Source organism: Rhincodon typus, chromosome 19, assembly GCF_021869965.1.
Source record: "Rhincodon typus isolate 14 chromosome 19, sRhiTyp1.1, whole genome shotgun sequence".
Classification (NCBI taxonomy): domain Eukaryota; kingdom Metazoa; phylum Chordata; class Chondrichthyes; order Orectolobiformes; family Rhincodontidae; genus Rhincodon; species Rhincodon typus.
Genome location: NC_063350.1, coordinates 30,031,840 through 30,051,114, shown reverse-complemented (window position 1 = coordinate 30,051,114; position 19,275 = coordinate 30,031,840). Strand labels below are relative to the sequence as shown.

The 19,275-nt window shown below is 40.9% G+C and overlaps 1 protein-coding gene across 1 annotated transcript in view; it reads right to left on the bottom strand.

The window, feature by feature from the left end:
- Positions 1-953: 953 nt before the first annotated feature.
- kcnb1 (potassium voltage-gated channel, Shab-related subfamily, member 1) overlaps positions 954-19,275 on the bottom strand; it is a 301,902-nt gene continuing 283,580 nt past the window's right edge. Inside the window, exon 3 of the mRNA XM_048608376.1 lies at positions 954-3,068. Within this exon, the coding sequence (XP_048464333.1) occupies positions 954-3,068 (2,115 nt within the window). The remainder of the gene's footprint in view (positions 3,069-19,275) is intronic.

Here is a 19,275-nt window from a genome sequence, read left to right as displayed (position 1 = left end):
CCCACCCCCACAACACTAATATTTTATTTTCCTGACCAATAATTTGGGACCCATGTTGTGATATTTGAATATTTAAAGAACTCTTCGGCTTCAAAAATACATTTTTTTTCTTCACATGACATCTACAATATTGACTTTAGTCAGTTTTTAAAGCTAAGTGTTAGCTAAAAACCATGATTAAAGAAATACATGGAAGTGAAGAATAGTTCTTAATTTGCACTATTTTTGGAATAAACTACAATTTTAAAAATCACGTAACATTATTAATTCTGGTGCAGAAATGTTGATGCATTCCTTAAAGGATTAATTAAGGAAATTGAGCAAATACTGTACTACAGTTTCACAACCAAAAGAGCCTAATCTGAACTAAAGTAAGCACATTTGTAGAGGAAGCATCTTTCTTCTTTGCTTCAAAGATTATTTGTATCCTTAGACAAATCATACGATACAATAATGGTATCCAATGTGGTTCAGTTATGCAACCAGAATCTGTAAATGAATTCCAGGCAGTGCCCTTCAAAGGATATCTCTACAATTCAGAATGTTTTTCTGAAACATTTTTCCATTTGCAAACAAATACTTTTGCATGTCTCTAAGAGATCTTTATATTTAAACTGTGCAGTCAGACTTTGTATTCTTCCACAGTCACTGGAAAGATAGAAGGGATTCAGGAACTAAAAAGAATAATGTGATAAAATTCTGATGGTATGAGTTAACAGTAGTTTGCAGGTATATTTTTTCTGTTCTTCAGTGCTAATGTTCCATGGTCAGGACCTTTACATTTTAGTCAATGTTCTCAGGTTCCCTTCCATTAAACTTTCCTTTAAAGTTAACACTGGCTCATTTGAAATAGTTTTCCATGCCATGCAAAAAATACAAAGCTCTTTTTTTTAGAGGATATGCAATTTCATCTCACAGTTCCAGCTTAGACAACGGCCTGGCAAATCCAAAAATCAGATGTTGTCATCATATACAGTGGAGCAGCCACTTTCACCATATGTCACATGAATCTGTGGTGAGATGTGGTTGTCTAACTTGTTACCTTCTTGGGTCCCACTTTTCTTAACTCTATCCATTATACCTTCAATACTGTACATGCAATTTTGTCCAAAATGCTTTGCTGAAGAAGCCACACCAGAATCTTCTAAATAATTTCCATCCTGTCGGGAGACAGCATCCTTCTTACTTGGACAGTCGCTGTTGATGGTGTGGTAGATGAGACCTGTTGGTCCAGCTGGGTTCCTTCCATCCAGCGACTGATCTTCTTCATCACTATCTGCATCAATGTACTTCTTTACTCCATCATCATGGAAAGTAAAAGTCACTGGCATAATGTTTTCTGGAGGTTTTATTCCAGATGAAGAACAAGCTGTTGAAGCTTCTACACCTGGCAGATATCTCTCTGCATGCAACGGACCATCCATAGGACTGGTGATGCTCTGAGAGCCACCCACAATAGGGTCCACTGTTGTTGACAGAGCTGCTATATTAGCGTTGTGAACGGGATTAATATCACTTTCCATAAAGTTTACTTTGAGAGATCTAGATTTTATGGGGTTGCCTTGTCTTGAGGTGCCTTTGGCGTTTTCTACAAAGATGGTGCTATGCTTATCCACTGCAGAGTTATAAGCAGAGTTATTGGTATTGATGCCCAAGAGATTCTTATTGTAACTGCCATCTAGTTTTGTAGCAGTTTGCATGCTCCGTGCATCATCAGCTGGCAGAATTGGTGATTCTTTATCCTGAATGTTTTCACAACCTGGGTTCTCATACACTTTACTGGGTAGCATTACTATAGGACTGTGAGTAAACTTCCCAGCATCAGGAAACTCTGTAGCACAGCTAATGAAACTGTCTATGCTAGACAGACTCCTCATATCCAGTACTCCATCTGGTGTATTTAATAATGGATCAGAGGGACCAGATATTTTTTCCATCTCTATTTGATTTTGCTTTTTAACTTTATATGTCTGACCCATTTGACTTATGTTCATGTTGGGCTGAGATTGTGTCTTTGCCATTTTACTGTACATGTCCTCCAATTTCTGTACATTTAGGTGTTGTGGGGTAATATGTGGGCTGCGTGCATTTCCTGGAGAGCTTTGTTCTTTGTATTTAGCTTCAGGAGATTTGTTAGAGCTGGTCTCAGACACAGTCCGTTTTCCCCATTTCCACTTGTTGGGTGACAGACTACTGTCCTGCAGTTTTTCATTTTTGCCCATATTTTCTCCATTTTTCTCAACAACAATATCCATTAGCTCTATGCTGCGAGCAAAAGCATCTTTCATATTCATCGAGACAATGCTTCCATTTCTCTTGGCCCGCTCAAGTGCCTCTCTTCGTTTTATTGCTTTCTCCTGTCTCTTCTGCTCCTTGTAGAACTCTGAGAAGTTATTCACAATAATTGGGATGGGGAGAGCGATCACCAACACGCCTGCAATACAGCACAGTCCACCAACTATCTTGCCCAATAGGGTTTTGGGATAGATGTCACCGTAGCCAACAGTTGTCATAGTAATAGTGGCCCACCAGAAAGACGCAGGAATACTCTTGAATTTAGTGTCATCTTCATCCTTTTCAGCAAAAAATACCAAACTTGAAAATATCATTATGCCCATGGCCAGGAACAAAATCAGCAGTCCAAGTTCATTATAACTTCGCCTGAGTGTGAATCCCAGAGACTGCAAACCTGTTGAATGCCTGGCTAGTTTGAGAATTCGTAGTATCCTCATTATCCGGAAAATCTGAACCACTCTTCTGACATTCTGGAACTGAAGCACACTTTTGTTGGATTCTGTGAGAAATATAGTGACATAATATGGCAAAATGGCTAATAAATCAATGACATTCAGTGGGCCTTTAAAGAATTTCCATTTGTTTGGTGATGACAAGAAACGCAACAGATATTCCATGGTGAACCATGCAATGCACACTGCTTCTACATGGGCCAGCTGTGGGTTGTCTGTGAACTGTCCAAATTCATCCTTGTCTTGTAGTTCAGGAAGTGTATTGAGTGACAAAGCAATTGTTGATAATACAATGAAAAGAATAGATATTATTGCCAAGGCCTGGAAAAAAAAGAGAACACATACCTATTAGTGAGCTCAGAGAATGATGACATTTTTCAAATTGTTTTTTCTATAACAGTATTTCCGAACATGTAAAAATAGATCTAATATTGTCTGTCAATTGATTATTCTATGCTATACTTGTCTGTCACATATACTTAAATCTGCTTTTCTCATGCTTTTTTAAAAATTCTTTCATAGTGTGTCATTAATATGGTAGACACATAAAAGGAAGTACATATTTGGAACATAAATATTCGGTTAAGGTATAAAAATCCAGAACTAACTGTAGGTGACAGAGGTGCCAGCCTCACTTAACATGTTTCTTTGGCCTTTTCCTGTCTAATTTATCCTCATATGGACCGCTCCGTACTGGCACAATGGGCTGGATTTCACAATCCCTTGTGGATGTGTCTACAGTGTGGGCAGTGCCTTTTAACCCATCCCTGAAATCAGCAGCCTGCCCACCATTTTGAAATGTGGGATTAAAGGGCAATTGAGCTTGTTACTAAGTCAATTGACTCATATTTCTTGCTGCCCAAGCCGTAAAATGAGGGAAGAGCCTCTTTTTGGAAACAATTTTCTAAAGGTAGTAAGGAAGAAGGGCATTGGGTTGCTCTTCTGCACATTTGGGGCAACGCTCAATATGAGTGTTTGCACACCTGTGCCTTCCTGCCTGGCCTCCAAAGTCACATCCCCTCACCAAATCTCCCTCCGCTGCAAACTGCCTGATCACTTCCTGCCTGAGAGAGGACCATCATCTTGGCTTCAGTGTTTATCTTCACATCTTCCTGGGAATCAGATTAGTTGGCAGCTCTTGAGTACAGGACTTGCTCCTGCTGAGGCAACTGTCCAAGTCTCAGTCTCTTCAGGCCACTAGCAAGAAAGTATCATTGCAGCTCAGCTTCATAGAGTCTGTTAACAGCAATTCTTGCAATGGGTAATGGAAAACAATATGCCATTCCTGTGAAATTCAGCCCAATATCATTGTTTATATCCCAGTTTCAAATAATATGGATAAACTATTACAGTGATGGCTTGAGTAGTGATATCTATACCAATTTGGCCCTTATGATTTCTGCACAACACCATTTCTACTCACTCTGTACTTTCTCAAGATTTAGTTATATATCTCAGGAGCTTACTTCTTGGGCTACTTCTTCCCAGCATGTCAGCATTGATGAAATTCTTGCTAATCATTCAGTAAGTTGTGAGTTTTGTTCCAATTGTTACCTTTGTTACACCTGATTTACCACTCTTCACACATTTAATTAAAGATCGGTAATATGTTAAAAACAAATTAACATTTTAACAATAGTCCATCCAACTTTTCAGAAATTGAAGCCTTTTGGACTTTACCTAATATTTGTTGAAATTTGAATAATATTCTGTTCAGGTTGGGGCTATTTGGTACACACAATGCCATTTTTATGACAGGTCTTTGGGGGCTTAATTTAATAATCCTAAAAATGGGCTGCCTGCTCATTTCAATTATCTCAGATTTAAGCCAGTGCTTATTGTGTTTTTGAACAGCTAGATAGAGAAGTCAACACAACCCCAACCAACTTGCATTGCTTAAAGCTACCCTGCATCTCTTAAGGGGGAGGAGCATTGTAGTTGCAGCATGAGTTAACAGCTGAGTAGCAAGTAACTCCAACTTGAGAAGCATTGAAGAACCGCACAACATAGGAAAGACGTATTAACATAAGGCTTCAAGGTTTTGCAATACAACACTGGAGGCCTTGATAGAGGAAGTAGAAAGAATGGGCATTGTCTTGCATTCGTAGGGATAAGGTGGGCCACCAGACACATGGTCAAAAGGGAGTGGGAGCAGATAGCTGTGGAAATCAATGCCATTTGTCTAGCCCTGGGTGTAGTGCCGCAAGAAGTTCAATGCTCTCATATTAGTGATCAAGGTCTGCGACTGTACCTTCAAATGCTATATTCTACTGGCTGTATTAGTCTCAGTCACTGCTTAAATCTACATCACAATCATTTACCAAACAACAATACCTGACAAACAGTATACACCTACTATTCATACTAGGCAGAGTTGAGTAGTGTTAATGTACATGTGAAACATGCTGTGTATTTTTGAATATGGCACCAAAAAAATAATATAAATGAACAATAGAAAGGGGCCATCAATAGATCCTTGTCAGGTTATAAACACAGAGAATGCTGGAGACACTCAGCAGGTCTGACAGTATCCCATGGAGAGAGAAACAGAGATAATGTTAACCCTGCTTCTGTTTCCACAGATGCTGCCAGAACTGCTGAATTTCTCATGTGTTCACTGTGTATGTTTCAGAGTTCCAGCATCTGCAGTTTTGTGCCTTTGAATCTCTGGTTATGACTGGTTAAATAAGAATGGAAGCCAGTGGCAGCAATTCTGTTGAGCTGGGGTGCTGGAGGGAGGGTAGTGTGATCAAACCTGGTAAGAAAAGTACAGAAAGGTTGAGACAAATGAGGAAGCATAACATGTCATGGTCATGGTGCCATAAAATGTTATTTGTGACTTTGATAAGGATTTTTAGTATTGTTCCTGGGAAACACCCTGATGAGAGAAGTTTAACCTTGGACTTTAGGATAAGATGGACCCTGCTTTTGGAAGGATATTCAAGAATTTTTGGATAGGAAGAGAGAAAAATGAAATCTTTCCTTTCTCGGTTGCACATGAATGTGGTTAAGAGTTAATTTATTACTTTTACAGTAAAGATGAATAAGCTCTCTACTGCTACATTATTAATTCCATTCAGAAGCTACTGAAAAAAAAACAGTTGCTCTGCGCTGTCAGCTGTGGAATGCATTAATCTATGGCTCACTTGACAGGCCACAAAGGTTTAATGGTCCTTAACAATAGTTCAAAGAATGGGAAATAATTTGACAGCATCTCATTTATGGTTCACACAATGTTCCATAATCAAATGATTGTGCTACACCAGAGCAGAACATCGCAAAGTGGCTGGAACAGCTAAAAATATTACAATATTTTTTGATAAAGCAGAGCAGGCATTCACTCTTCACAGATAAAGCGACTATGGTAAATGTTAGTGTGGAGTCGCTTTCAGTGAGACTACATTTCTACAGATTAGAAGTTGCTCCTGTGTAGGTTACAGGATGGTTTTCCCAAAGACACTGATTGGCAGCTCCTAGCCAGACTCCAGTTATACTGCAATTGCAAGTCACTAACTGGAATCTGTAATGCGCAATGCTCAGATGACTGAACCATACTTTTGCGGCCTCACTGAACTAAGTGACAATGGAGCACTTCACAAGGCCTATGTGATAAACAATGCTCGCTCTGTTTGTACTCGCTGTTCTGTCTTCAGCTTCCAAGCCTCCACACTCAAGCAACTGGCCTGCCTACATGTCCACACCCAAGGTGCAGCATCTTCCCACAATTGGAAAACTAATAGACTCTTCATTACCCAAATGGATGATTTCCCACTGTCGAACAATGCTTTTTCTCCAGGTTTACTATATTTCTAAGCAGTAAACAAACTAGTTCAAAGATTTAAGATGACTTTTTTTTTAATTAACTTTATAATTTTCTTCCTTAGTTTCTCCCAGCAGTGTCCTGGAAGCTAATCTCTCAATCTTGGAGACTTAACAGAATTCTGGCAGGTTTGCAATCTTATCTTGGATGCATTTGGAGGTGTGTGAGCATACATTGGTAACAGTACATTGCTGGGAATGAGATCTTCTAAGAGCAGAATTGGCTTGCAAGGCACCCAATAAGTGGATTGTTTGAAAACTTTTTAAACCTATCTTTACACCAAGCTGGAACTGTACAGAACCTGGTGCAAACTCAAATGAAATGATGGCCAGCATGGGTGTTTGTGCCTTCCGTTTTCAACATTTTTAATCAGAGATAATGTCACTTTTGCATTGAAGCATGGCCGAAGTAACTTAGAACTGAGGTGCTATTGGTTGTTAAGGAAGGGGATTAAGTGGCAAACATGCAAAGCACTTTTGCCACATGGATCTGAGATTATTTCAAAGAGGGTGATTTATAAGAATGGATTGCTTTTCAAAACAACATAAACCAGTCCACTAAAATCATCAAAACGCAGAATTGTTCAGCACTAAATAAGATCATTTGGCCCCTCAGGTCTGTGCCAGTATTCTGAATGAAATTTACCAAACCAGATATCTTAATGCATTCCTGCATAATGGAGTTAGAAAGCCGTGCTCCCTGAGCTTCATTGGATTTCTGTAGGCCTGTAGGTATGCCTCTTCTCCCAAGCACAGACTGTAAGGCATCTATTAACATGGTCAAGTTGTATAAATTTGGACCTCCAAATTGAAGACATAAGTGCTATTTGTACAGTACTAAAAAGAAACAAAAAACTGCCAGATTACCAGGAGGCTGCCTATTAAAATGTACATCACAGAACAAGAAATACAAAAAGATCTTCGAAGTGTGTCATTTAAAACTATTTTACTTAAATCACTTATGGGGCACTTTCTCTTTCTGTCTACACTTCTTTTGGTGAATTAGCTACAGAAACTCTAGGAAAATGAAATAACTTTAGTTGAAATTGTTTGGTCTCAGAGGCAGGAAACTAACTTAATGAAAGAGCCGTGCTGGTGTACCCCATAATCTTCCTGATTTGACCAGAATTAAGATCTGGACAGGAAGGCCCAAGGACTGAGCTTCTTGCCCCAGGATTGAAACCTTTAAGTTATCAATTAATGGCCACTTAAGTATCACTTACAAGTCTATTCCCACCTGAGCTGCAATTATCCCAGTTCCAGGTAGGATCACAAAAATTTGATCCACCTGATTGCTAAACCAGTATCGAAGGGCTGGCAGTTAGGATGGGTTTGCACTAATCTGTGCACAATTGAGGGACTGGAAAGGAGCAAGGGTTAGCCACTGACGGCTAGCCCCACTTTTGCTCGGGTTCCTGTGGTCAGAGTTCAGTCCTCCATCTTGGAATTCCTGGGGTTGTTATGCTGACAGTAGCCAAGGTCATCTCCATTGTGCTGCCAAGTGTGAGAGCTGCCAGCCTTTGAGTGACTGCCAACTCTTGGTTTTTGCAATCAGGGACCTAATCCTGGTCAAAAACCCACTGGCCACCAACTAGATTGCTAAACAATCCTGTGGGCTTTCAGCTCCTAACAGGGCACAGTTTCTCTTGGCTAACCTCTCATGCTTTTGAAGTTCATCTGAAAACAGGAAGATTGTACGTACTGTTTCTGTAGCTATTCCACAGATAGAATGGCAGTCGAACCACTGCAGGTATTGGCTCCAGTAATTTTTACAATTGCATAAATTAATAAAAGCTGCAATTAGCTCAATAAAGTGATAAATGAATTCTCAACAATCCAACCAATCACTTCAAACTCCCTCTGATTCCAGATGAATATTAAAACCTTTGCTCTCTCTTCCATGCAAAAGTGTCACTAGGTGGCGCAGCAACAGGGCATACACAAACAGAGATAGTAGGAACTGCAGATGCTGGAGAATCTGAGACAACAAGGTGCAGGGCTGGATGAACACAGCAGGCCAAGCAGCATCATAGGAGCAGAGAGGCTGATGTTTCGGGCCTAGACCCTTCATCAGAAAAGGGGGAGGGGAGGGGAGGGGAAGGGGGTTCTGAAATAAATAGGGAGAGAGTGGGAGGCGGATAGAAGAGGGATAGAGGAGAGGATAGGTGGAGAGGAAACAAACAGGTCGAAGAGGCGGGGATGGAGCCAGTAAAGGTGAGTGTAGGTAGGGAGTTAGGAAGGGGATAGGTCAGTCCAGGGAGGACGGACAGGTCAAGGGGGCGGGATGAGGTTGGTCGGTAGGAGATGGAGGTGCGGCTTGAGGTGGGAGGAGGGGATAGGTGGGAGGAAGAACAGGTTAGGGAGGCAGGGACGAGCTGGACTGGTTTTGGGATGCGGTAGGGGGAGGGGAGATTTTGAACCTTGTGAAATCCACATTGATACCATTGGGCTGCAGGGTTCCCAAGCGGAATATGAGTTGCTGTTCCTGCAACCTTCGGGTGGCATCGTTGTGGCACTGCAGGAGGCCCAGGATGGACATGTCATCTGAGGAATGGGAGGGGGAGTTGAAATGGTTCGCGACTGGGAGGTGCAGTTGTTTATTGCGAACCGAGCGTAGGTGTTCTGCAAAGCGGTCCCCGAGTCTCCGCTTGGTTTCCCCGATGTAGAGGAAGCCACACCGGGTACAGCGGATGCAGTATACCACATTGGCAGATGTGCAGGTGAACATCTGCGTGATGTGGAAAGTCTTCTTGGGGCCTGGGATGGGGGTGAGGGAGGAGGTATGGGGGCAGGTGTAGCACTTCCTGCGGTTGCAGGGAAAAGTGCCGGGTGTGGTGGAGCTGGAGGGGAGTGTGGAGCGGACAAGGGAGTCACGGAGAGAGTTGTCCCTCCGGAAAGCAGATAAGGGTGGGGAGGGAAAGATGTCTTTGGTGGTGGGGTCAGATTGCAGATGGCAGAAGTGTCGGAGGATGATGCGTTGGATCCGGAGGTTGGTGGGGTGGTACGTGAGGACGAGGGGGATTCTTTCTGGTTTTCATTGCGTTGGACAGGGTGTGAGGGATGAGTTGCGGGAGATGTGGGAGACACGGTTGAGGGCGTTCTCGACCACTGAGGAGGGGAAGTTACGGTCCTTGAAAAACGAGGACAACTGAGATGTACGGGAGTGGAATGCCTCATCCTGGGAGCAGATGCGGCGGAGGCGAAGGAATTGGGAATAGGGGATAGCATTTTTGCAGGAAGGTGGGTGGGAGGAGGAGTATTCTAGGTAGCTGTGGGAGTCGGTGGGCTTGAAATGAATATCTGTTTCTAGGTGGTTGCCCGATATGGAGACAGATTTCACATGTTTCAAAATCTCCCCTCCCCCTACCGCATCCCAAAACCAGTCCAGCTCGTCCCTGCGTCCCTAACCTGTTCTTCCTCCCACCTATCCCCTCCTCCCACCTCAAGCCGCACCTCCATCTCCTACCGACGGGACTTCTGAAAATACCATGGGGAAATTTCATGAGCTATTTGGGTTACTGGGTGCAGAGGTGCTCTTTTTAATACAAGGAAGCCTCATCATAGCAAACTACCCACAGTGTCTGTACATGCGCAAACACATCCCAGTGAAGAAGGCTGTGTCACTGTGAAATGATTTCACCAGCTCCATCTGCCCATACACCAGTGAATAATTTAGCATTTGGAATAATATTCTGATTTAACAAAAAATCATTCTGGAAATGTATGTGTCACTGGCTGGACCAGCGACTATTGCCCGTTCTAAGTTGCTCTTGAGAAGGTGGTAGTGAGGTGCAGTTTGTTTATTTTATTGTGTCAGTACTATTAAAGCGTAAGTCAATACAGCATCTTGTATAATTTATATGAATATATTGAAAAATGGCTGTTTGAATGAGTTTCTACAGATTGTCAGAGACTGAATGTCCTACATGGGACCTTAAGATTGTTGCCATAGCTTGATGTTAAAAGGATGCTTTTTCAACCACTAGAGTTATGAACCTATTACAAAATAACATATCAATAAAATTATTTGCTCTGTTGTGACTTGGTGCCACTTGTTCCTCATTGAAAATAAAGAAACAATCCCAACTGCATAGATTGGTGCAATTTTATTAGTAATGTTTATGAATGTTTATTAAGATCAATAGAAAGATGCCAGAAATCTGAAATTAAAACCCAAGGAACTAGAAATACATCAGTCTCTCAGCGTTTGAACTGAGTAATGGCAGGCAAAATCTTTATCATACTGGAAATTAGAAAATAAAAGCCTTTATATAACGAATGCTGTATCCTATTAATGGGCCTACTTCTCTTGCTGTTCTCAGTTCTGATGAAGAATGTCCACCTGATATGTTAACTTTTATTATTTTCACATGCTGATGAACTTGGTGTATTGTTTTATAATTTTATATTTTTATTAAATACCTCTTTTAGAGGAGGTATGGGTGATGCACAGGTCTCTTCCTTATTTTTAAATCTGAAGCTCCGTGTTTAAGTCCCATTCTAGGACTTGTTGGCCACGGATGAAGCAATTGTAACATGGACAAACAGGTTGACTTCCAGGCTGTAAATCCTTCAAACAACCGTATGGCAGGGGGTAAGAACAAGAGCGTTTCTTGGTCAGCAAACTATGGCTCCCAGCCGCAGATAAATAGGGTAAGCTACAGGCACAAAAGGCATCCTGCTTAAAACCAGCTGTCAAATCCATAATGATGGTTGACACCAAGCGGCATTATCGTAACCCCATGTAACATGGAAAAAGCTGACAGAGACAAAGAAACCCTGGTAATCAGTTGTATCATAACTGCTTGATTAAAAAATAACGATTGGTACAAGAAACATGGCATTTACTGCAGGTACAAGCTATGATGAACAAACATGTGCTGTTGCTAAGCTGTATCACTAAGTTTAAATGTTCAGGAACTATTGATTAATTGTTGCTAGGCTCCAGACAGCAGATTGCTGTTATATCAATGGACACTATTTCACGGCTCATGAGCAGAGTTATTAACGTGGACAAAATCAAAGCTGTTGGGATTTTTCAGTTGTCACCCAAACTACTGAGGAATCCATTCATATCTGCAACAGATACATTGGCTAAAACAGGCACGTTCTTTCTGTCACATAAGTTACAGGTGTTGGATAAGGTAGTTAGTACCTGAAAGTATTAACTGACATCATAAGATAAAATTCACCTATCAGAATATAAAATATCATTCCTGGGAAAATCTAATCACAGAGATTTTTGTGTCCTAATAGTTCAGCATATGTTCCCCAGAGGATGTATAGAGCTTCATTGATTGTTCTTAGTGTTAACAGTATATGGCTAAAGTAGAGATATGTGCTTAGTCATAGGTTGAGCCTGATTGTCTCTTGTAAGACAATCACATATCTCAGATGTAATGTAATAAGATACTAAGTAATATATAATAAACATGCAGGGGTCCTTGATTAATGAACGTCTGACTTGCAATCGCTTATACTTATGAATGCGATCCTATAAAAGGTTGAAATTTTAATGACCCAACATATGAACAGTTCCTGTACTTACAAATGGCTGCTTTACATTGTCCTGCATTGTGTTATAATTTGCATTCAAATCAGCTCATGAACAGATTCCAGACTGCAACCTGGGGACAGCCTGTATTTACAGTGAATCAAGGTTGAGACTCTCTTCTGCTGAAGGGTTCATATGAGCATCCTTCCATACACAGTACAAATAGTTTAGTCCAATACCGACAGGAAGGAATGCTGACACTGAATCTATATAAGTCATTCCAGATTATTCTAGTAAAAGTCAACATGTATAAAATGGTGACAGTGATAGGAATCTGAAGAGTTGATGTGGTAGTACTATACAAGAATGGGAACAACTTAAAGGCATTAATGCATTTTTGCTTTCCTGTGCTGGGGCAGCAAATATTCACCCAAATAAGAGTTGTGGTTAAGTAGCACCTTTCACAACTTCTGGGTATCCCAAAGTACTTTCAAGCCACTGAATATTGTCATTAGCTTAATGTAGGAAATAAAGGAAGCCAATTTGCTCAGTCAGTTTATCAGATTTTTTTCTTTAGTGATGCTGGTCTTGAGAAACATAGCCTTTTTTCAAAATATTATCATGATGTCACGGGGTCATTGACCTGAGTGAGCAGCCGGGGTCTTTGTTTAACACCTCAGTTTAAAGAGAACCTCTCTAACAGTGAACACTCCCTCCATACTACACTGTTTTCCAGCAGAAAGTAAGTTAGATTCCAGCATGCTGATTGTTGGGCTCATGGGGAAGGGTGCAGAGGTATCATTAGTTAAAATTTAGTTAGCATGTGAACTAGTTATAGGCCTTGTAATAATAATAGGTGTAGTCCCAAGTTTGCCAATGCCAGGAGTAGATATCTTACTGGGGAAATATTTGGTTGGAAGATATCCTTCTCAAATTGAAAATCCAGTCAAGAGAGGCTGGTAAAAAGCCATCAGGGAGTGGTAGAAAGCAGCCAACCAGTTTAATTGAGTTAATGAGATGTGTACATGTTGTGGTCACAATGATTCTTTCATACCAACATTGTAATAGAATGATCATTGTACACAACAGGGTGCAACCATTCCTTGTACTCTAGTGGCGTTATGATAGTGGTAAAATACAGACGACAAATTTTCAACATCTATCATCTGATCTTGATTGAACCTTCATGGATGAAAATGTGTGCCCTGAAAGGAGAAAATGTTGATGCAAGCCGGCCATAATGTTCACTTGGCTAGCTCATGAAACCCATGTGAAAAAAAGACAGTCTGGGCCAAAATGAATATTCCATCAGAAGACACTGAAACTGCGTGAGGTGTGAAGGAACCCTCATCTCCTGGTTTTGATTAACACCTCTCTGGAAGTTTCATTTAGTAGGAGAAAAATCGCCTGCAGAATATCCACCTTGAAAAAACAACAATGACGCTCGCCACAGGAATACACAAGTAAATTATAATTCAAGCAACCAACTTTGGGCAAATGAGAGAAGAAAATAAAGTAGATATGTAATGGAAAGGAGTAGAATATCTTGAAAGCTAGTATTGGTGACAAAACAAGTCAGAGAAACATCCATTTACTCGGAAGCCAAGGATTCTATAAATTTTCTGACTGCTGGGAGTACAAGAAATCAGCTGTAGTTACAGATTCAACTATAACAACTCAAGACTCTAAGAACATTTTTACTCTCTATTCCTTATCTTCCTATTAAAGTAGATATGTTTTTTTTTATCTTGTGGGATTTGGGCATTGCTGGCTGAGCTAGCATTTATTGCCTGTCCCTGGTTACCCTTGAGAAAGTGGAGGTAAGCTGTCTTCTAAAACTGCAAGTTCACGAACAGGTTATACAAGAAGTGGTGGACCTTAACTCGATGATAATGAAGTTTGTAAGTGATTCAGACCTGTACCCTGGACACCTACGAAGGAACCCAATCCAATATGAAAGGTTCTCACTTTGGTGTGGAATGAGAAAGTTTGGAAATCACCAATCATATTTAATCTTTCAATCCCCATTTTATATTTGTTAAAAGGAAGCTCTGTTTTTGGACTTCTCAGTCAGAAAAAAAAACAGCCTGCTTGAGTCCTGTCCTTGTGTATTGCTTTTTAGGCACTTATATAGGTAGCACAATAAGCTAAAAATGAGGTCAGTCAGACCACAAACAGTTCTAATTTTTCATGTGAAGCACAAGATTTGAAAGTAAATAGTTGCTTATTTTAACTACATAGTGTGTCCACATGAATTTATGAATTATGTAAATATCACTACATCTTCTTCCAGCATGAAACTTGCATTTTTCATGCTTGAATTTATTCCCCTCCTTTCTGTAGCAGGTTGGCTGCCAGTTTTGCATTGTGTACATTACCAATCATTTAAGCTTGTAGTGATTGACTTGAATTATTATAAATGGAAAATGCTATACATTGCGTTTACAATTTACAATGGAATCTATTTTAGCAGTAAGACAATATTTAAAAAAAAACAGAATCTGCTGAAATTGAATGTTTTGAACAAATATTTAACTGAACTTTTGGAAATTGCGAAGAATACAGTGCTCATCTGTTTGAATTTAATGCATGATGGAGTTACATTTAGTTGGACTTTCTTTTTATCATGATCGGTTTGTTGCCAAGCATTGATCCATTCATCAATTTTCCACTCAACCTATGTGGAATATTACTGTTATCTCACATTATTAAGTAGCATTGCAGTGTGACATAGAACACACTGGCTGCAAAACTAGCTCATGGTGTGAGTAGCCTTGGTACTCGGTGCTCAGATAGGAGGGAATTGGTATTTGCACCATTCCCAGCAATATTTGTCTGGCCTGCACTGAATGCAATCTGTTGAGGGTGTTAATATTGACAATACATGTGACACCCAGAGCTAAGCAGTGCAAACACATTGTGTCAATCAGCATCTAACACCGAGTTGATATCTGCCTCGCCATTTTCAATGTTGCTGCTTTAGTTAATGCTCTTTCTTATGAAAAGTTGGCAAAATCTACAGGTAGTTGTGCTGGTCTAGGGACTGTGGTGGTTGCTATTGAAAGGCCATTCTTCTTGTGCAGCAGCATCAGATAGATAGAATAGAGGCAGCAAAGACAGCAAGCTGCTCGCAGGGGGAGGAGGAAGAGGGTTTCATTAGAGAGCCTTACCCATCTAGAGTCTTTAGGCATCTCTTCCGACTATACCTAAGCCAGAAACTGTACATCCAGTGGTCATGATTCATCAAGGAGGTGGTCACAAAATTCTGCCACATTTTGCAACAAGACCAGAGCAGGGCAAGGTCAGTTCTGCCAGGGGCTGTCACTAGTAGTATTGTCCTGAATTTCTTGTTAAAAGATCCAGCAACAAGCAACTTATCAAGCGTTTCACAGTTCACTGCTGCATTTGGAAGTTGATAGAGACTCTACACATCAGGACGGGAAACTTCATATTCTCTCTAAACAGAGTGAGGCAGAAGAATTGCCAGGCTGGTGGGCAAGGTGTAGGATGCCATCTACTGTGCACATTTGGATTTGTGGGCACCACAATTCAAAAGTGAGACATATTGAAATAGCAAAGGGAGATCCTCATTTAATGTCCAGTTGGTCTGCTGCTCCCTTGTAACTCATGCTAATGAATGCCTGCTATCCTGAAAGCAATCATGGCTTATTCATCTTGCATCCATCAACTGTTCCAAAAATGGGACTGGGGGAAGTCTATTGAGATGGGTAGAAAACTGGTTGGCAGAGAGGAAACAAAGTGTAGGAAATAATGGGTCCTTTTCAAATTGGCAGGCAGTAACTAATAGGGTGCTGCAGGGATCGGTCCTGGGACCCCATCTATTCACTATATATTAATGATTTGGATGTGGTATCAAAATGTAACATCTCCAAATTTGCAAATGATACCAAGTTGGGTGGGAGGGTGAACTGTGACGAGGATGAAGAGATCCTTCAACATGATCTAGACAGGTTGGGTGAGTGGGCAAATCAATGGCAGATGCAGTATAATTTGGATAAATGTGATGTTATTCACTTTGGAAGCAAAAACAAGAAGGCAGATTACTACCTGAATGGCTGTAAATTGACAGAGGGGAGTGTGCAGCGGGACCTGGGTGTCCTTGTGCGCCAGTTGCTGAAGGTAAGCATGCAGGTGCAGCAGGCAGTAAAGAAGGTAAATGGTATGTTGGCCTTCATTGCGAGAGGTTTCGAGTACAGGGGCAGGGATGTGTTGTTGCAGTTATACAGGGCCCTGGTGAGGCCACACCTGGAATATTGTGTGCGGTTTTGGTCTCCTTTTCTGAGGAAGGATGCTCTTGCTCTCAAGGGAGTACAATGAAGGTTTACCAGACTGATTTCAGGGATGGCGGGACCGACATATCAGGACAGATTGACTAGATTAGGATTGTTTTCGCTGGAGTTCTGATTAGTGAGGGGGGATCTCATAGAGACTGTAAAATTCTAACAGGACTAGACAGGGTAGATGCAGGGAAGATGTTCCCGATGGTGAGTATGTCCAGAACCGGATTCACAGACTGAGGATTCAGGGTAGACCATTTAGGACGGAGATGAGGAGACATTTCTTCATCCAAAGGGTGGTGAGCCTGTGGAATTCATTACCACAGGAAGAAATTGATGTCAAAACATTGAATGTATTCAAGAGGCAGCTAGCACTTGGGGGTGAATGGGATCAAAGGTTATGGCGAGAAAGCAGGATTAGGCTATTGAGTTGGATGATCAGTCATGATCGTGGTGAATGGCAGAGCAGGCTTCAAGGGCTGAATGGCCTCCTCCTGCTCCTCTCTTCTATGTTTCTATGTTTAAATCTTTCAGTTACAACATTGAACCAGGATTGGCTGATTGGTGACTGGCCCCGCATGCACATTACAAGTGGCTAGCACCATTATACTGAATACTTCCTCAGCCACTATCCTGAAATAGGAACCTTTAAAAAGTAATTGTTTCACATCAGCTTTATCTAGCAACACCTACAAAATTCTATACAATACTTAAGTAGTCACTCTTTGCATTCCCTTAGTTACTGTCTTCGGGGTGCCTTGGCCTGTCCCACTGCTCTTTCACAGTGCTACCCCAGTATTTGCAGCATGGCTGAAGTAAGGCTGCTGACTTTCTGTGTGGGAGTCATAGAGTCACACGGCATGGAAAAAACCCTTCAGTCCAACTCATCCATGCCGACCAAGTTTCACAAACTAAAACTAGTCCCATCTGACTGTGTTTGGCCCATATTCCTCTAAACCCTTCCTATTCATGTACTTATCCAAATGTCTTCTAACTGTTGTAACTATACCTGCATTTACGACTTCAGCTGGCAGTTCATTCCACATCTGAACCACCCTCTGTGTGAAAACGTTGCTCCTCAGGTCCCTTTAAAATGTTTCTCCTCTCACCTTAAAAATATGCCGCCTTGCTTTGAACTCATCCACACTAGGGAAAAGACCTTCACTATTCACCTTATCTGTGCCCCTCATGATTTTATAAACCTCTATATGGTTACCCCTCTACCTTCTATGCTCTAGTGAAAATGGTTCCAGCCTATCCTTATAATTCAAACTCTCCAGTCCCAGCAACATCTTGGTAGATCTTTTCTGAACCCTCCCCAATTTAGTAATATCCTTCCTATTACAGAACTGAATTGCACACAGTACTCCTAAAGTGGTCTCACCAACAGGTGAAGCGAGGCTGCGAATGTAAGGTTTGAACTGTAGTTAACATTCCTGGTATGTTTGGTGAAGAAGGTGTGTAGCATGGAGCAGTGTGTGTGACTAGTGTTGCAGTTGGTAGGACCTTGTTACATGGGGGTTCGTTCACCAAACTTGACCATTCTTGTCAGATTGCTTAAATTCTTCTTGCACTACCAATTTGGGGCTAGACCTCTGGCATTGACAACCCTAGTCAACTACTTCTATTGCCTTCTCTGTACTTTTCTGGAGGGTTCCTTGGCTCCCCTTAAGAGAAACATTCTCATCTACACCAAGACCCCAACCCTAATTTAAAATCCAAAAACCTTGGGCCTGCTGTATCATGTATGCTGCCTCTTCCAGCTTTTCTACTCTTCTCCAAACAGTTTCAGCCTGACTGCAGTCAGAAAGTACCTCTTTAAAAGATGCAAGCTGGCTTTAAGTAGTGCAGGGTAAGTTTAAGTGGTGCAGGCCTTGCACAGATCTGGCCCCCCTGTTGAGGTGAGCAGCAGCCACTCAGCAGCACATTCAGTGTTCGATTGTATGCCACAATCATTCTAATTAGTCTTTGAATGCGCCAGTTTTGCTTTGAATATGCATAGTAATTGCTTACCACGATCTTTACACGGGATTTCAGAGACTATCCAATTTACCCAACAATGGATTTATCTTTTAAAATCCATAGCTGGTTTTCACTGAAATTTATAATAACATTTGCAAAATTAAAATATTCATCATTTTATTTTTAAATACTGAATTTCATTTAAAGTTGTCGAGAAATGTACAGGATTTGGCCATTGCACAGAGCAATATTTAAAATAAAATAATTTAATACCTGTGTTGAAAGAGTTAAAGTGTTCCTCTGCTAATATAGACTGTGGTTTCTAGGCTTCAATATCTACAAGTGGGCTAGACTGAATAGAAACATCAAGTGAATAGAGGAAGTCTTGTTAAAAATTTTATGATCTCAATAAAGAGGATGGAGGATTGATAATGCAATCTCAAGATTACAAGTATGTGAGACAGGAATTATACACAAATTAGTCTAACATCATTATTGAAGCAAGTATTCTACAGCACTATATGGGATGGTATTGGTTTCTTCTGACTAGTAAGGTCATGGAGTAGTCAGTATGGTTTTACTTTGGTTCAAACACTATGCAACTATTGTCTATTTTCATGAAACAACTAAGTTGCTGAATGGGAAATAGCCAATGACGAAGTGTTAAAAACATTTAGTTCAGTCTTTAGGGTATTTAAATAAACACATAAAAATAATGCATTTACTGTAAAATTAGCAAGATAATTAATGAACGATGGAGAATAATTTTTATGTTTGGGAGAGAGAGGTTTGATCTGAGTTCATATTCTTGCTTGGGGATACTTAGAAGCAATTGTAATCCTTAGAATTACTCTGGCTAAGTTTAGCCAACACATATAGACCACTGTCTATATTAGTACAACAAGGTGCAGGGCTGGATGAACACAGCAGGCCAAGCAGCATCATAGGAGCAGAG